At 40.9% G+C, this 16571-nt stretch overlaps 1 protein-coding gene across 1 annotated transcript; it reads right to left on the bottom strand.

Moving 5' to 3' along the window:
• Nucleotides 1-13124: 13124 nt before the first annotated feature.
• Nucleotides 13125-14639, bottom strand: kcnf1b (potassium voltage-gated channel, subfamily F, member 1b). The gene has a single exon (XM_026356020.1). It carries the CDS (start codon nt 14550-14552, stop codon nt 13233-13235), a length of 1320 nt encoding a protein of 439 aa, XP_026211805.1. The 5' UTR covers nt 14553-14639; the 3' UTR covers nt 13125-13232.
• Between the last annotated feature and the right edge of the window lie 1932 nt (nt 14640-16571).

The following is a 16571-nucleotide window of genomic DNA, read 5'->3' as shown; positions in this document are numbered from 1 at the left end:
TGGATCTCGGGGCGATACTGTACTGGACTAGTATAGTATGTTGAACAGGTTTGACACAGGTGTGCTGGACAGGGAGAGAAAAGACAAGCACTGTCCTGATATGACTATTTTTTGACGTTTTTATTTCCATTTTTATTTGTTTCTTTGTTCTTTTCAATCTGCCGATGGCAACCAAACCACCCACCATGCCACAGCCTGGAGAGCTGATGTCCTGCAAGTCGTCTGGGTGATCTGCTGTTGTAGAACTGAAGGTACCTAGAACGTGGAGCAGAACCTCAGCTCTCCATCACATTCTTAAGAAATATTTTAGGACATTTGTTTTCTCATAGCATGCCGTTAACGGGTTTGATTTGGGGTGACCAAATATGCAGTGTGAATTGTATAAATCATTCAGTGTTCAGAATGTGAGCAGAAGGTTTCACCTCTTGCTCTTTGACTGAGGTTAGATGTGCTGAGAAGACCATGGCATTGTGCTAAAAATAAAGTAATATCATATTAAAAAATACTAATATATGTGGTTTAGATTCATCTTTTATTCTTGTGTTTCAGACCATTTGTCTTTTCCTTTATAAGATCAAGGTGCCAACATTACCGATATAGTATAGTGGGTACACTTTAGCACAATCAGTGGTAACTGAGAGTCCATGAACACACAATAATAAGCAAGTGGCTGGCAGCTCTTGTTTGTGACACGCACCATTGTGGTCACCTTTGTGTCATTGTACCCAACAAATCTCATCCCATCTCTCTGAGTGATTCAAGCATTGTTAAAACACAAGCCAACAAAACTTGCTCACCAGTGATATCAAATGTGTTGATAGGGGCGTTGTTCTGCTTCCAGATTAATGCTCTGTAACTGTAAAGGCGTCTACGTACATCATCGGTTCCTAACCTCTTTTAAAGACAAATAGCACCCATATGGCAACAGGCAGCCTTCTCTTGAAATATGGTGAAATGGATCCCTTATAGCATCTCTTAAAATAGCACCCTAATGGTGGTGTGGTAGCTGCCTCTTAGCCCTGGTGTTTTGCTCGTTCAGCCCTCTTTCCTCCGTGTCCCTGATCACCCTCCAGTTTCCTTCAGCTCAATCCTGAACACCTGTTCTGTTCTGATTATTCAGTTTAGTTTCAACTCTGCCTGCAGTTGATCGTTACTGGTTCGTAATCACTCCTCCCTCGACATTCACCCCCCTGTCATCAGTGTGGATTGGAGCTGCGTGAGTAACTTGATTGACAATTTTGATGGACTTGCTCACGGATGTTGGACTTTCAGTTTAGTGAGTAGTTTGTTAATGCGAGTTGTGTTCTGAGTATGACGGTCAGTTGTCTTCTCTGCCTTTCCAAAATAAACTGGGCAAACCCAAACTGCAGCATTCTCTGCATTTATGAAATAATGAGACAAGTTGCTGATGACACAGACCTCTCTCATCATGGGAACAATCATAAAACACCCGGCTGTGTCCAACCATCACAGATTGGTTAGGTTGAGTCACAAAAACATGTTGGTTATGGTAAGTAAAAGCATTGTGGTTGGGTTAAAGTACATCCTTACAATTACATGACCTTTGTCATTACAGTTGTGGAGCTGTCAAGACTAAGACATGCATTTCACCGTATTGAACATTTGAATGACTGAGCATGCATGCTTTCTATACTCTGCCTTCAGTGCATCATGATAAGGTACTACTGTGTCCTATTAAATCTGATTTACAAATAACAGATTTTCTAATTAGAGGTTAAACTTTGTTAATCTGGACTTGATCTAAAATGTGGTCATAACATTCATCTTCTTCAGATTTGCTTGATTTGGTTAAAAATCATGCAGGGACTCGTGTTGGCATCAGCGAGCCTTCCCTGGTAAGCAGGTGGTGCAGGTCTATGAGGCTATTTAGTCATTAGTCACCAGCATTTGTCATGCCATTTGGGATGCATGGAGCCTCCACGTTTCTTGCTTATGTGATGCGGGAACTTGGGCATCCTCCTGCTCCACACTGATTGAAACTTGGCAGCTTTGTAGTTTAAATGCATGCATCACGCTCAGTGCCAGCCTGAGATGTGGAAAACTAGTTATTTAATGATGCAAACAATGACGATATTGCTATTCTTTCTTGTACTTAGGCTGTAAGGGCACAGTGACATTGGCTGGAGTTGTGCTCTTAGCCCCTCTGTTGTAAGTCATATCCTAAGTTAACATCTTTTCTCTGAGGTTCAAATGCTTTAAGATTGCAGGATAAAAACATATGTTATGGAACTGGTAAAAATTAATTTTTAGTTTAATGGAAGTTATGGGGAAATTGAGCTAATCGAGGCGCGTGAAACAGGGTTTACCTAAATCAAGTGGCATCTGTGTCAACAACAGATACTAAAAAATACAGATTTCTTTGAATGACACCTGCAAAAAAAAAAAAGAAAGAAAGAAAAGAAAACACCTGTTAGTTTCATGACAGGAAAACATGGGGGATGAATTCATTATCGTAGTCTCCACTTTCAGTTTTTAATCTTACACTTTAAGCTGCAGTGTGTAGGTTTTCTTAAAATTAATTTTGTAGAAATATCTTCCAAAACATAAAGTATATTAATATGGAAAGGTGCTATTGAAACCTCCAAGAAGTCTGAAGACTCACTGAAGAGTCTGGCAGTGGTGCTGGTATATTTGTGTCTTGCCCTTTTACCCAATTGTTGTAGCTTTAAGTGCAGAACAAAGGAAGGAAGATGCTTGGGCAGTAGTCACCAAGATTGTCATGATAGATGATAGATGGGGAGGCCATCTGCGTTTTTTGAAATGACACAGTGTGGCTGACTAATGGCACCTTGGTATTGTCAATTCCATGTCCATTACATCTGCACAAAGTTATTTTTTTCCATGGGGAGGTAAGCTGAGGTAAGGTAAATCGAGTTACTGTATGAATCATCGTTTTGAAGACAGCATTCGTCCTGCTTTTATTTCAAGCACGTATTCGAGGCTGGGAGAATATAAACAAGATTGTGGCATTGTTTTATGATGTGGCCCTATCCCCTGATCTCTACATGCCAAGGACACTGGGACATCCACTAATGGGGGCACATCAGCAACAGTAGGTACCAAATCATGTATATAACTGCATCACCAGAAAACCTGTTTAGACATTTATTGTTGCAGAATGCATAGGTGACCTTCCCCTCTAAGGCACTTTACCAGTAATGTCTGAGGAACAATGGCTGCTCGGACATAAAATACATTAACAGGATGGTATCTGTGCTGCTTCGTGTTGGTTACCATTCACATTCTACACATGATGCTTTTCAGTTTCTAGATTTTCACCCAATATTATGTCTAATGCAGCTATTTAAAAAGTATCTATGAAATTTGCTTGTACCTTTATTATAACACAATGAAAACCTATGGGTATTTATATGATGTGTTTTTTTTTCTTTATTTGTAGACATTTTGCCTGCTGCTAGTCTGACTTTGCACCTGATTCTTATGGCGACCTCTTCACCGAACATCAGTGAGTAGAAAGGTGAGACTTCCTTTAGCTTTTAATAACATCATGACAGGTGGCAGGATTTCATGCAAAACAAAATCCACCACGAATATAAACTAACAATAATCAATATTCTCCAGAGCTGGAACTTTGACTTGAAGTCTTATACTTAGGGACAAATCGTCGTCCTTTGTTGACTTTATGCTGTAACAAAGGGACACAGGGAGACTCTAAACACACGCTGTGCATCTCTGAAGTTAATCCTCAATCTGTTATCAATTCTCTGCCACTGTGGGTGTTGGCCACAAGGGACTGCTCTGAAAACACTGGGACCAAAGGATGTCTAAAAATGAGACAAGGACAACTGAAGAACCCCCAGTGGTTTGGGACAAAGGATTTTCCCAAAGATGCTTTATGCAAATGCACATTGATCACATCGACCTCTGTATATGATTTCCTTGGCAGCAGAGATGTTAAGCAATGCTGTCATTAAAATTTTAGATAGTTTTCTTTTCCTTCAGTTTTTCTAAGACGTCTTACACTTGTATGTTGAATTTAAAGTGCTGTAAGATCAAGAGGAACACAGTCCCACAGCATGAATTACAAATTTCCTGCGATGCTTCAGCAGAAAATATCTTGTGCCAGCAAACTGGTATTAAACACATTTTTAAAGTTTATTTTTGTGACTTCTATCAGACTTCTAGCTGACAGTGGAGACGAGAAGCGTAACAGCCAAAGTGGGAGACGATGGGGCGGATGATGTGTTGAGATGGAACGCGACGATGCAGTTATTCCTGATGTGATGCATTAAAGATCAAAGATTACATCTACACTGCGGAGGAGAGGCACGGGAAAAGGTACTAGACATAAAATATTTTTTCAGCCACTACTACAGGATGAATTCAATGACGTGGCATTTTTCATCCTCAGGCCATTTAACTGGTTTATTGGTAGATTCCTTTAAATTTTCCTTTAAAAACAGGCAACACCTCAGCTCCTGCATGTACAGAGACTCTGTTTGACCTGGTTGAAACACACCAGCATGTCCACTATCTTTAAGTTAAGGCTACACTGACTAATATCGCTCTCAGCAGTTTGGACTCTCTTCTTTTAAAGGAGCTATTATTAACTCCTGCAGAGGTGAAGCACTTTCTAGTTCTCAGAGATTAATGAAAAGGTAGTCAGCATATGAATAATTTAGCTATGTCCTCTTGATTCATTGCTGAACTCAGTTTGGACAGATATCCACTTAACCCCACAGTTTCTTCTTCTTTCAGCTGAGAATTTGATTGAATTGGTGAGATTTTTTTTATTTTATGATATTATATTGCAGAAGCAGTGGGTTTATATACATATGAATAAGTGCGAGGGGAATAGTGATGTTGTGAAGCCCCGGCAGTTCAGCAGAGCTAATTGCTGTCGAGGAAACCATCATTTGACGTGTGCCTGCCAAATTTCTTCTTCAAACCGTAACTTTATAAAACATTATAAAAATGCTTAGGATGCAAATTTGGTACTATCTGTAAGCAATTTCAACTTTTTCTTTAGCTTTGAATACATTATTCACTGAGACGCAGGCAGGGTGAACGTTAACTTGTCAGAAAGTTTACAGCACAGTCATCAGCTCCCAGACAGATTTCTCCACTGCAACCTGTAACAGCAGGTCTGCATCCATCCTCGAAATCGGAGATCACTATTAACTCGCGACATCTAATTCACTGCAAACCTGTGGTGAAATCATGTAAAGCCCAACTCATCTCTGTCTTAAAAAGCATTTCAAACGACTGCCTGTTGCTTTGTCTAATTTTTCAGTCTCTGTGACGACATCAAGCACAAAATTATAGCTGCTCCTTTCAATTCCGCTGTCTAGAAACATTCAGGCATTTAGTGGTGAAAGGGAAGAGGAAGCTGTATTTTGAATGTGCTAGGTGCTATTTGTGCAGTGCAGTATGTGCTAGATTAAAAATAGCTAATGCATTTGGAGTTTTGCTGGCAACTTCTAAAGTTCAACAATACACTATGTGAAATCAGCTCTCTCTCCTTAGAGAATTCAGCTCATAGTGTTTTCAATTTGTGATGCAGCAGCAGGATATCACCGATAGCTGGATAAGTTTAATCGTCATAAAAAGCTTTGAGTGTATGAGATGGAGTTTTAATGTGTTCCAGCAACATTGTTTCATAATAGAAAAAGCGATTATTTATGTGAACAGATGTTTAATTATTTCATTTAATAATGAACATCTAATAAGGCAACACGAGGGTGGGGGGTGGGGGGGGCAGATGCAGAGGCCTTTTTTTCACAGCACATGCAAACATTTGAAATAAAAGAACTAAAAACTAACTAACTAACTAAACAAGTGAGTCCCAAAGAACAGTGCACGAAGCACGTGACTCACACATGCACTCTGTTTAACCTCTACCTGTTTCTGAATTTGCACAGTAATGCTGGAATCAGGACATGTTAATATAAAATGTAAATGAAGAAAACCTCCACTTGCCTTTAAGCAAAGTAAAAACCTCTTTCCCAGTGAGCTGTGTGTCCCCAGGCGTTGGGAGTCCTGGCAATGCAGCTATCTACACATGGCCGAAAGTACACCATGGACTCACGTACTCTCATCCTTCCTTGAAGGGAAAGATTCGGCATGCTCACTGCAGCTCTGCAGCCTGTGACATTTTAAAGAGCAATTTACAAGAAATGGATGTGAATAAGAAGTCAGCTCAACCATATGATTGATTTTCCCTCATGCCCCTGACGATATTTAGAAAAACGCACAGCCCAGAATGCTGGAGCTGTAAACACATTATGCTCAGTTGGGTTTTCTCAAGAATCACAAACTTGTGTGTTTGTTATGACTGGGGGGCACTCTTTTCTTACAGAATGTTTAACACACGTATTTGATGAACCGCGTTCAACGAAAAGTGATGATAGCTCCCCAGCTTCTAAATAATCAGTCAAAGCAGTGGCTGTGTCACACACTAGCATTCAACATGGAAAATATGAAATGAAAATTGAATATTATGCTACGTCTACTGAATGGGGGAAATACAAATGATAGAGAAATGAAATTGCACATACAGTACTGTGCAAAAGCCTTTGGCCATCATTAGATGTTTCAAGTTATTTCAAGTTTTCTTTCTTGGCAGAAGAGTACCAACAAGTCTCTTTATTAAATTACAACTGGAAAATATAGGAAAACTGTACACAGTAAAAAAAAAAAAAACACCCAAAATATTAGGGGGAAAAAATCAAGATCTTTGCTATTGCAAGTTTAAACATTTAAATTAAAAACTGATCATTAGAAAACTCATAAAAAATAAAAAAAGACTTTATTGGACAGTGATGCTGCAACAAACCTGTTATCCTCAACGTGCAATAACTTGCTGCATATTTATTATTACTGTAACATACCTAATGCTATGCAATTTAATGTCATTGACATGGCGTAATTAAGTAATAATTTACTTGTCCAGGAACACACCACCTTTAGGTTGCCATTTTTTGCTACTTCTCAGGCAGTAAAACTACAGTTTTCATGTTCATGCAGGTAATGCAACCTTCACTGTTTTAAGGTACAACCAGCCTTCATTCTGTCAGCATCACATTTTATGAAAATCAATCAAATCAATCAAAGAAGGAAAATTCACATCATTTTTTTAAACACCAGCAGCTTGTCATTTATGTTACAGCCTGGTCAGAGCTTCAGCTAGACTCTTATGGCTTAAATCGTGCCTCTCCTTCCATTATGAATGCCATAGTTTAGAACAAGCACGAAGGCCAGTGCATGGTCATACAACACACCAAACAGCACAACCTCTTCATCACCCTGCTGGCACTGGCCTTTACAGGGAGAACATGCATTATTGACCAAGAAAGTGCTTTGTCCAACTAAGAAGTTCGACATAAAGAGCCTCCTGCCTCAGTAGTTGAAAACACATTCTCTGAAAGAGGCGAGCCACCCTAAAAACGAGACGGAGTGACCTGCTGCGAGCAAGTGGAGGCCGAGGAGGAGTACAAAGCAATCATTGAGCGGGCATGGCTGAGTGCTCGCTCAGCATCAGACCAGCAGACTGAAAAAAAATGTCTGAAAGGTCACCATCCTGCTGCTTTTACAGATTAATTCTCAAGGTCAATAATTTAGCTGTCAGGAGGACGGATTCTAAAGGAAGGACACTAAAATGTTTCACACTCCATTCATGAAGTGTTTCCATCTCCCGTCTCCTACGTCCCGGCTAGATTGGGAGCAACACATTTCTTGACAACACTGAAGTGCAGTTCACCCTGATAGAGTGCTTTTCAACAAACGCTGAGAAAGCTGAGAGGGGTGACAGCGAACAAGAAGGAGCAGTGAGATTCAATTTCAAAGTCAGCAAGGCAAAGACGTACCAATAAGAGAGTTCCGCTGCAGCAGAGGACGTGTCTGCCAGCTGACAGCAAAATTAAAACCACCAAAATAAAATCGGCTACTTCTATTTTTCTGATAAAACATTGCCAGATATGCATTAACAGCTTGAGTCACTCCACAAGTAATCCACCATTAGTGAGTCTCCCTCTGTTGCCTCCATTCTAACAACTAGCCGTCATCCTTGGTGGCAACAGTGTGATAGCTGCTTTTGGCACCAGATACACAACGTGTTAAGTTTGACTGACACAATTAAAACCCAGGAGTTTGAATAATAAACATCTTAAACTGTACCCCAAGGTTCGCGGTAGAAGTTTTTCTTTTTTTAATACTGACTTTAATATATACTATAATACTTATAAAAACATTTATATTACTCATCAACGGATGTCAAAGAGTTGATTTTATGTTCAAGTATTTATGAGCAATGGTGGATCTAGAAGATTTTACATAGGCTAGGAAAGGCTAAGGGGTGGCAAGATGTTTCGGCATGTTCTAATTCTTCTAACATTGATTCTAGCAGAAGCTGTTACAAAGATTTTTATATGTCTAAGAAGTTATTTGGGCCCTTTTGCCACCCTGTAGATTCGCCCCTGTACCATAGCAGTGTATGATGATACGAAATGACAGGACAGGAAATGATTAAATCATTTTAACATTTCAGTTAAATCTGGGCAAGTGGCAGTTAAAACAATGCCAGAAATGCATCGTCAACACAAAATAGCCCAAGCAGGGGAGGAAAAAAATAAACAGCCGCCGTATTGTAACAGTAGCATGTGAGCTGTCAGCATGTACTGTAATTCTAACATGGATTATATTAAATGAATAGTAGCAAAGAAAGTGACAGGAAGGTTATGTCTTTTTGATAAAAATCAACATGCCAGTAGATCTACATGTTCCGTGTGACAAAGGGGATTTAAAAATGAGACAGAAACACATTTACAAAGCAGGAGAGAACTCACTCACTACCACCCACCACACCAGATTCTATGGTAACTCATTAACCACCAAAGCACTGCACTGAATCAGCAATTCAAATTACTGACGAGAATAAAAAAACAAGAACGAAATAGGTGTTATTCTTCATGTTGTAATCCATCCCCGATGTAATGCTGATATATGACCAAGTGGATGGAATCTTGTTACATAGGGTGTTGATCACATTTCATGTAATATAACTCCTTTCCTATGACACGTGCAACTCAGCAACGCCTCAAAAATATCTGTGATAAAACATCTAAGATTCGGGGCCTCTGACGTGCATTTAAAATCTATTACAATCAACTCCAGAGTGCATTCAATGTGGGAGTCCAGTCTAAAAGCAAACGGCTTCATTGAGGCAGAATAATGAGAGTGAGGCTGTTATTTAAAGACTGGAACCATGACAACAGAAGACCACTGCTGGTGAGGGAAATTAGTTTTTAGCTTTTTTTGAGACAGAAAGAAAAAGCAGAGGGTTACATGCGGCTATAATGATGCATGATACTGAACAAAGGATATAAGGTTGGGTTCTGTGTTGACTGCGGTGAGTTTGATTGACAGGTGTTTCAGTCAGAGGTATGTGCTGCTCGACACTCGACAATACTGACAGGGCTGCGTATTCAAATGGAATAATACTATTTGATTAGAGCTTTATCGGCTCAAAAACCGAACGCTCAGGCCGGCAGATCCATTGCATATTCACATGCTGCGGAGAAGGTTTGACATCTGGGATGTCAGCGTCTGCTGCCAAGAAATGGCCATGTTCTCTTACTTGTTAGAAAAACCAAGAACCTGACAAGACATTTCAGTCTTTTCATTTTAACTGGCATTCACTTGTGTTTTTGGTGGGTTCTCCAGCTGGTAGCAAATGCATGATAATGATATGGGAGCATTTCATACTAGTACTTAGTTGATACAAGATAAAAACCTGCCCTGTTTATTACATCAGCTTGCTGATATTCAATCTAGTGCTCTGTACCACAATGTAGATAGTGTCCTTATTCGCTTATACTGAATTAGCATATTTTCGAAAAACTTGGGACAGCACAGACATGTCACTGTATACTGTATGGCTAACTAGCTTTTACTTTTTCCGAGATCAATTGGTTCGATCTGTGCAGGTTTTGTGTTTGTGAAAGTCATTGTTCTCATTAGGAGACTCTAGAAGAGACGCACTATTCTGCCCATTCTTGTGTGTGGAGATCCAAGAGGCTCTGCTGGAGAATTACGGTAGTGCTCATGTGCCAAAAAAATGCATAGGTGTGCACAACATGTGGGTGATACATAAAGCTGTAATCTGGAACATTTGGGGTGCCACGGTGGTAGTTGGTAGCACTGACGCTTCACAGCTAGAAGGGTGTGGGTTGCCCTGGGATCGCCACAGGTTTGCCCCGGGCTCTCCAGTTTCCTCCCACAGTCCAGACATGACATGCATGTGTTTGGTTAACTGGTAACTTGAATGTGAGAGTGAGTGGCTGTCTGTCCGTCTCTGTATGTCAGCCCTGAGGCGGACTGGCGACCTGTCACGGGTGTACCCCGCCTCTCACCCAGTGACAGCTGAGATTGGCTCCAGCACCCCTGTGACTATTAAAAGGATAAAGCGGTTGTGATAATGGATGAGTCTGAAAGAATGAAGCGTTCGTGACACTGATCGTGCACCACTGAGCAACCTTTATATGAGTGAATTGGATGTCATGTTGCATCCATCGAGTCGTGTGTCTGCCCACCTTCACTCTCTGATCTCCACCAATTCCTAGAAGAAATACCTGCTTGTTCTGCTGCTAAATCATCTATTGGATTTACCAGCTCATCCATAAACCTGCATTTGGAGCCTGACAGGCCAACTTCAACAGTAAAGTACAGCAGAACAATGAGCTATGTTAAATGCACTGAAGCTGGGGCTGTGTGTTGCTCACATAAAGCAAACACCTTTCACACTACAGCACTTGTTGTTGTTCCTTTGTTGTGATTTAACACATTCTATAAAGTCTTTAAAGAACGTGTTAAATCACAGGCTCTAATGGCTTAAAATATACTGTGCTTACAATAACCTGCATAAACTCTGATTGTGAGTCAGCATGAGTTAAAATATGAGTTTTTAAATCATTATAAGTTGTTAATATTTCAAGTTTTGGATTAAACGCATAATAGATCCTACGTTTAGTTAAGCCTGGAGATTATAGATACATTAACTGGTGTAACCTGATTTATATCATCAATTCAATCATGACTTACTGCTAGTGTCCCTTTTAATAGGCACTTTTATGACTGATGTAATATTATTAATATATTATGTAATATGTTTTTTGCTTTCTGTCACGATGCATCTGTCAACAGGTTGCCATTGATCAAACACAGCAGGAGAACCACCGAAGTAAATTCATTCTACCAGTTTATACAACACACACACATATTTTGTGATGAGCTGAGTTTGTCCCTTCTGATTTTAAAGGTCGTTAGAGACACAGGATTTCAACCTGTGTGCATCTGTGCACTGAGACTGAGTCATCTCTAAATGGTTACTGATGCATAACACATGAAGAGCTATATCTGGTCAAAGTCAGTGTCAGGTAATGTCGCTCAATTTCCCTTCATCCTCACACAAATCTGTCATACCTGAATGTTGATGAACAATTGTGTGGCCACCTCCACGTTTACTTTCACACTGCAGTGCATTGCCTTAAAAGTTATAAGCGCAGAGTTTTGCATCCTCGAAAATCTGAGAGCAATAGCTGCTTCTGATCGCTGCTCTCTCAGCCAGTGAAGCTGACAGATCATCATCTAAGACGCAGGATGTGGAGGTGGAGGCTGGAAGGAAGGATCGAGAAGGAGACGGAGGGAGACAGCGGATGGAGTGGGGTGGAGGGGCAAGGGCAGCGGTTTGTGAGTGTTCAGTGCGTTTATGTGTGTGTGGGTGTACTATAAGGCTTGTTTTGAAGTGTTTTTCCCGCTGGCGACTGCAGTTTCTCACAGGCCGCTGCCTTGGATTGTGTCACACATAACGCACTCGGGCACATGTAGAAATATGTACGCGCTCACAACGGTGTCAGTCATCTAGAAACACTGAGCCAGGCAGAACAGAGACATGTGAAATGTCATCACTTTAAACTCGTCATGAAAGGAGGAAATGCTCCAATGTACTGAGATAATAAGACTGTTAATGAAGTGGAAAGCTCTGGGGCCTTAGCATTAGGGTTAATTATACGCACTACTTTAAAGTCCTAAGTGTGGATGGTGATGGGAATAGAAACCTAATAAAGACACACAGTCTCTCTCACACACATACACACACACTTCACAGTTGGTCCTGAGCTGCAGCCTACATCTGGTACAGCAACAGAAATCAGCTTGTACACATCTGAGGATGCACTTTACATAAATCATGTTTGTTTACCAGAAAGACTGAAGGTTTGTTTAGGTGGTTGGAAATAAGGTTGCAGCACGATCAGCAGCTGTTTGGCAAACAGTTACAATAAATAGCTTCAGTGTATTAGACTTTACAGATTTTAAAAAAGTCCTTTTTTATTTAAAGGTCTACTTAATTTGAAGAAAAGATCAAGAAGTAGGTGTTTTTTTTATAGTTCACATGATCTTTCACTGTCTGTTCCATGGGAGTTAATCAGCCCACAGGTCAGTGGGGTCAGACACTCAGGAACACAGAATCACTTTGATTAGTGTCTCAAGTGCCTTAAAAAAGGTCATGTGCTCACACGGACATTAGAACAGGCTTCATCCCTCCTGTTTGTACTGATAAGTATCAAATCTCTTCCTAAAGCTTCTCGTGTAAGTGTCGAGCGACCGTCTCAGACTGACTGAAGCCTCTTATTACTTTAATACAAACTGAAAACACTTTTCAGAAGGACCGCTGTAGATCTTAAAGGGAAGGCACTAGTTTTACAGCACCACTGAAAAAAACAATCAACTTTAAGTAAAATTCTTTTTATATACTCAAAAGAAAATTCAGTTTTAATCAATGATCATCTATTGACATGTAGTTTGTTTTTTTCATGCACAAGTTTAATTCTGTCTTAACAACAGCCTTCACAACGACAGGAGTTATGGGGACGATAGGTTGACCAGAGACAACAGCAGCACATCACATATTGCCAAGTGAAAGCAACAGTGGAGTAAAGACAGCAGCTTTTAGTGTGATGGTGCACAGGTGGGTATGTACAGGTGGAGCTCTTCAGAAATGTCTGCAGGGTAGTTCTCTGTAAACTTTAGCTTTAGATGTATGACATTTTGTTTCTAGTGCATCCTATTGTCAACAGCTGATCTTTTTCATTTTCACATTTACTTAGACATTTCTCTTATAATTCGCTCTGAGGGCTGTGGCAGCTTTTAGAAAGTCTTCACTTGCTGATGTCGCTGATGATCTCAGTCTCTTCTTAGCTGCTGCTTTTTCTGCGCTCCTCTCTGCCAGATTTCAGCTCCATCAGCTCCACTTCGTGCTTTGCTGCGGTCTCCAGGACTTTCTGCTTATTGTAGAAGATAACAAAGTTATTAATGATGGGGTGGATGGGCAAAGCAATGGCTATCACCCCGCACAAAAAGCTGACCGCCGCGTTGCACTTGCCGAGCGTAGTTTTAGGATAGATGTCTCCATAGCCCACGGTGGTCATGGTGATGATGGCCCACCAAAAAGACTGAGGGATGCTCCTGAAAAGGGTCTCCGGGTGGCTTTGCTCCATGGTGTAGGCCAGCGCCGAGAATACGAAGATCCCCACGCCCATGTACATGAGAAGCAGCCCCAACTCTTTGAGGCTCCTCTTCAGCGCGTAGGTCAGAGTCTGCAGCCCGGAGGAGTGGCGCGCCAACTTGAAAATACGCGCGATACGCAGGATGCGCAGCGCCTGGACAGCCTGCTGGGCGTTGGCGATCTCCATCATGGATGTGGTGCCGAGGTAGGTGAGAGACAGGACCACGTAGAAAGGCATTATGGTCATGAAGTCTATGACGTTCATGATGGAGAGCGCGAAGTGCAGCTTGTTCGGAGAGGAGGCCAGACGCAGCACGTATTCCGCAGTGAACCACAACATGCACGCCGTCTCTATCGCTTCCAATGTTGGGTGCTCTACGAGTTTCCCCTCGGAGTCCGGCACCTGGAGCTCCGGGATAGTTCCCACGCACATCACCACCGCAGATATCAGGATGGACAGGAAGGATGCGATGGCGATGACGCGCGCTGGCAGAGACGAACCCGGTTTCTCCATTAACCTCCACAGGAACCTCTGGCACCGCTGGGTGCGCGTAATGCACTGATCCACCTCCAGATCCTCCAAAATCACTTTGACTTTGTTTGCAATCTCTTTCAGCTCCTGCTCCTTCTCACTTAGATAACTTTTGCAACATTCGTCTAAAACGCTCTGGTCTATTTTCCAGAACTCCATCTCTTTGATGAAACAGATCGGGCAAATTCCGCGTTTGATGTGGATTTCATCGAAGTAGTAAACGTCGATGATGCACTTGAAGGCATCCGGATCTCGGTCGAAGTAAAACTCTTTTCTGCCAGGATCAAAGTCATCACAAAGCGACGAGATCACTTCATAATCCTGAGTTGAGCAGTTTACCAACTCCGCCAGTCTGCTGTCTGGGTACCGGTTCAAAACATCCCCGAAAAGCACCACGCGCACCCCGCCAATGTTCACAGCAATCTCCCCCTCTGCGCACAAACCAGTTCTATATTTTGGCTTCGGAACTGTCCACATTTTACTAAATGTCTGAATCTCAACAACACTGCAATGTAAAAGTAAAACGTACTAACCACAATTAATGGCCATTATTTCTGTGCGTAAAATGTGTCCTCTCCAGACTGTTTCATGAACTGAATGGCACAGCTTGAGCGGCCAGCTTTTCCTAACACTTCCCACATCTCTCTCTCTCTCTCTCTCTCTCTCTGTCACACCCACACACACACACACACACACACACACACACACACAGAGGAAGAGAGAGAGAGAAATGGAGAGAGAGAACAGCGAGTGTCTGATCCACACGGTCCTAAATTTCCACTAATTAATCATATTAATTAGTGGAATTACAGTGTTCATTTTCAAAAGAAGACCGTGAAGATAGGACATATTAATAAAGTATCATTTATATTATTGTAGCAGCAGTAGCAGTGACAAATGTTGTACAAGTGGTTGCTGCACAGAACAGAGACAGTGCACTCTCTGGTGATCATGTAATGTATAACATTCAGAGGTACAAAATACATGAAGTCAAGTGTTTTCATTCAGTACAATCATTTATCTGAATGTTTGCATGCTATGTTAGTTTTCTTTTTTATTAATAATCTGTCTATATCTTTGAATTCCCTTTAGACGACACACACATCTAATAGATGCCCTAACATAAAATAGTTAACTGTTAGTAAATTAAAGTATTTGTTACTTTATTACTGAAGGTAGATTAAATACAAAGATGAATAAAACCATGTACTTATTGTTGTTGAGCTAACTTAGTACAGTAGTAAATTAGAGCACAGTTCAACGAAACAGGTATAATAGATACTAGTGGTTCACATGGTTTTAAAAAACTAGCAGCTGTGCAATAATAAAATAATAAAATACAGTAAAAATTTAAATGATTTTACTGAGCAATATGTAACTTTTACAGTTGAAATATGTAGTAAATTACAAAACAAAACAACAACATATAACTGTACTTTTCTGGTGAATTAGCATGACCATGCTGCTCTTTAACTTTTTTCCTGTAAGATTCAAATGCAACTGTTGCTTATTGTACATTGAATCTCATTCAGTTTCACCAAAAAGTACCAAACAACGCTATATGTCGTAGTTGTGTAGTCTCTCTGTATTTTTCTGCAGGTGTCCTCGGCCTTGGAGCTGTATATTTCCAGATTGCAGTTACTGGTCCTACCAACCTGCCCAACGTAGCTGTATCCTTCTGCTAATTTTACTCAACATTTCATAATGATATAATGTATTTTGCAGTGTTCATTACAGTTTTCCGGTGAAAGCAGCCAAATTTATGATTCAATATACTACATTCATTCAAATTTTAAAGCACTGGATGCGGAGAAAGTAAAAAAAAAAAACTGCTCTTGTTTTAAAATATTTCTCAAACCAATTCATCCAAACAGTACCAACCTACTTTAACAGAGCTCAACTCCCACCTGCTTCCACACCGTTCCCTCATTGTGCCGACCAACATAACACAATACAATAACATTACCCATTATTCATCTCCTGCAGCATTCACTAGTGTAGGGTCGCCACAAAAAAGAACTGATGAACAGCTATGGAACAAATGATCAACCACCTGTCTATTAGACAGACAAAGAGCATCACACTGCATCTGTTGTCTTTGCCCATGGTGCATGGTGCCATGTCTTCTTTATGCACCCAAATGAGTATATAGTGTAAAAGAAAAAATTATTCATCACACAAGCCCATTGACCCCTGGTCCAGCTCTGATACTCAAATGCTCCCATTAGATGATTTGGGTGATGGAGATCATTAGTCCTATGACTGGCCTGCAGCTACACAGTCCCACATACAACACACTGTGGTGAACTGGGTGTTTTTTCTACCAGCTGTTGGTCATAGCAAGAACTAAAAATTCCAGCTTGTGCTATAGTTGCTATCGTGACGGGCAGACGGGCGACCTCATCAGTGAACCTTCAAAACGTTTGACTCTTTTGCTAACTAAATGCTTGTCTTTCCTTTCACTTTTTCTGTAATGGTTTAATGGCTGATGGTGTA

Source organism: Anabas testudineus, chromosome 12, assembly GCF_900324465.2.
Source record: "Anabas testudineus chromosome 12, fAnaTes1.2, whole genome shotgun sequence".
Classification (NCBI taxonomy): Eukaryota; Metazoa; Chordata; class Actinopteri; order Anabantiformes; family Anabantidae; genus Anabas; species Anabas testudineus.
This window is presented reverse-complemented; position numbering and strand designations above follow the sequence as displayed.

Coding starts and splice junctions, on each gene's coding strand:
- kcnf1b (XM_026356020.1), bottom strand. CDS start 14,552: ATGTGGACAGTTCCGAAGCCAAAATATAGAACTGGTTTGTGCGCAGAG.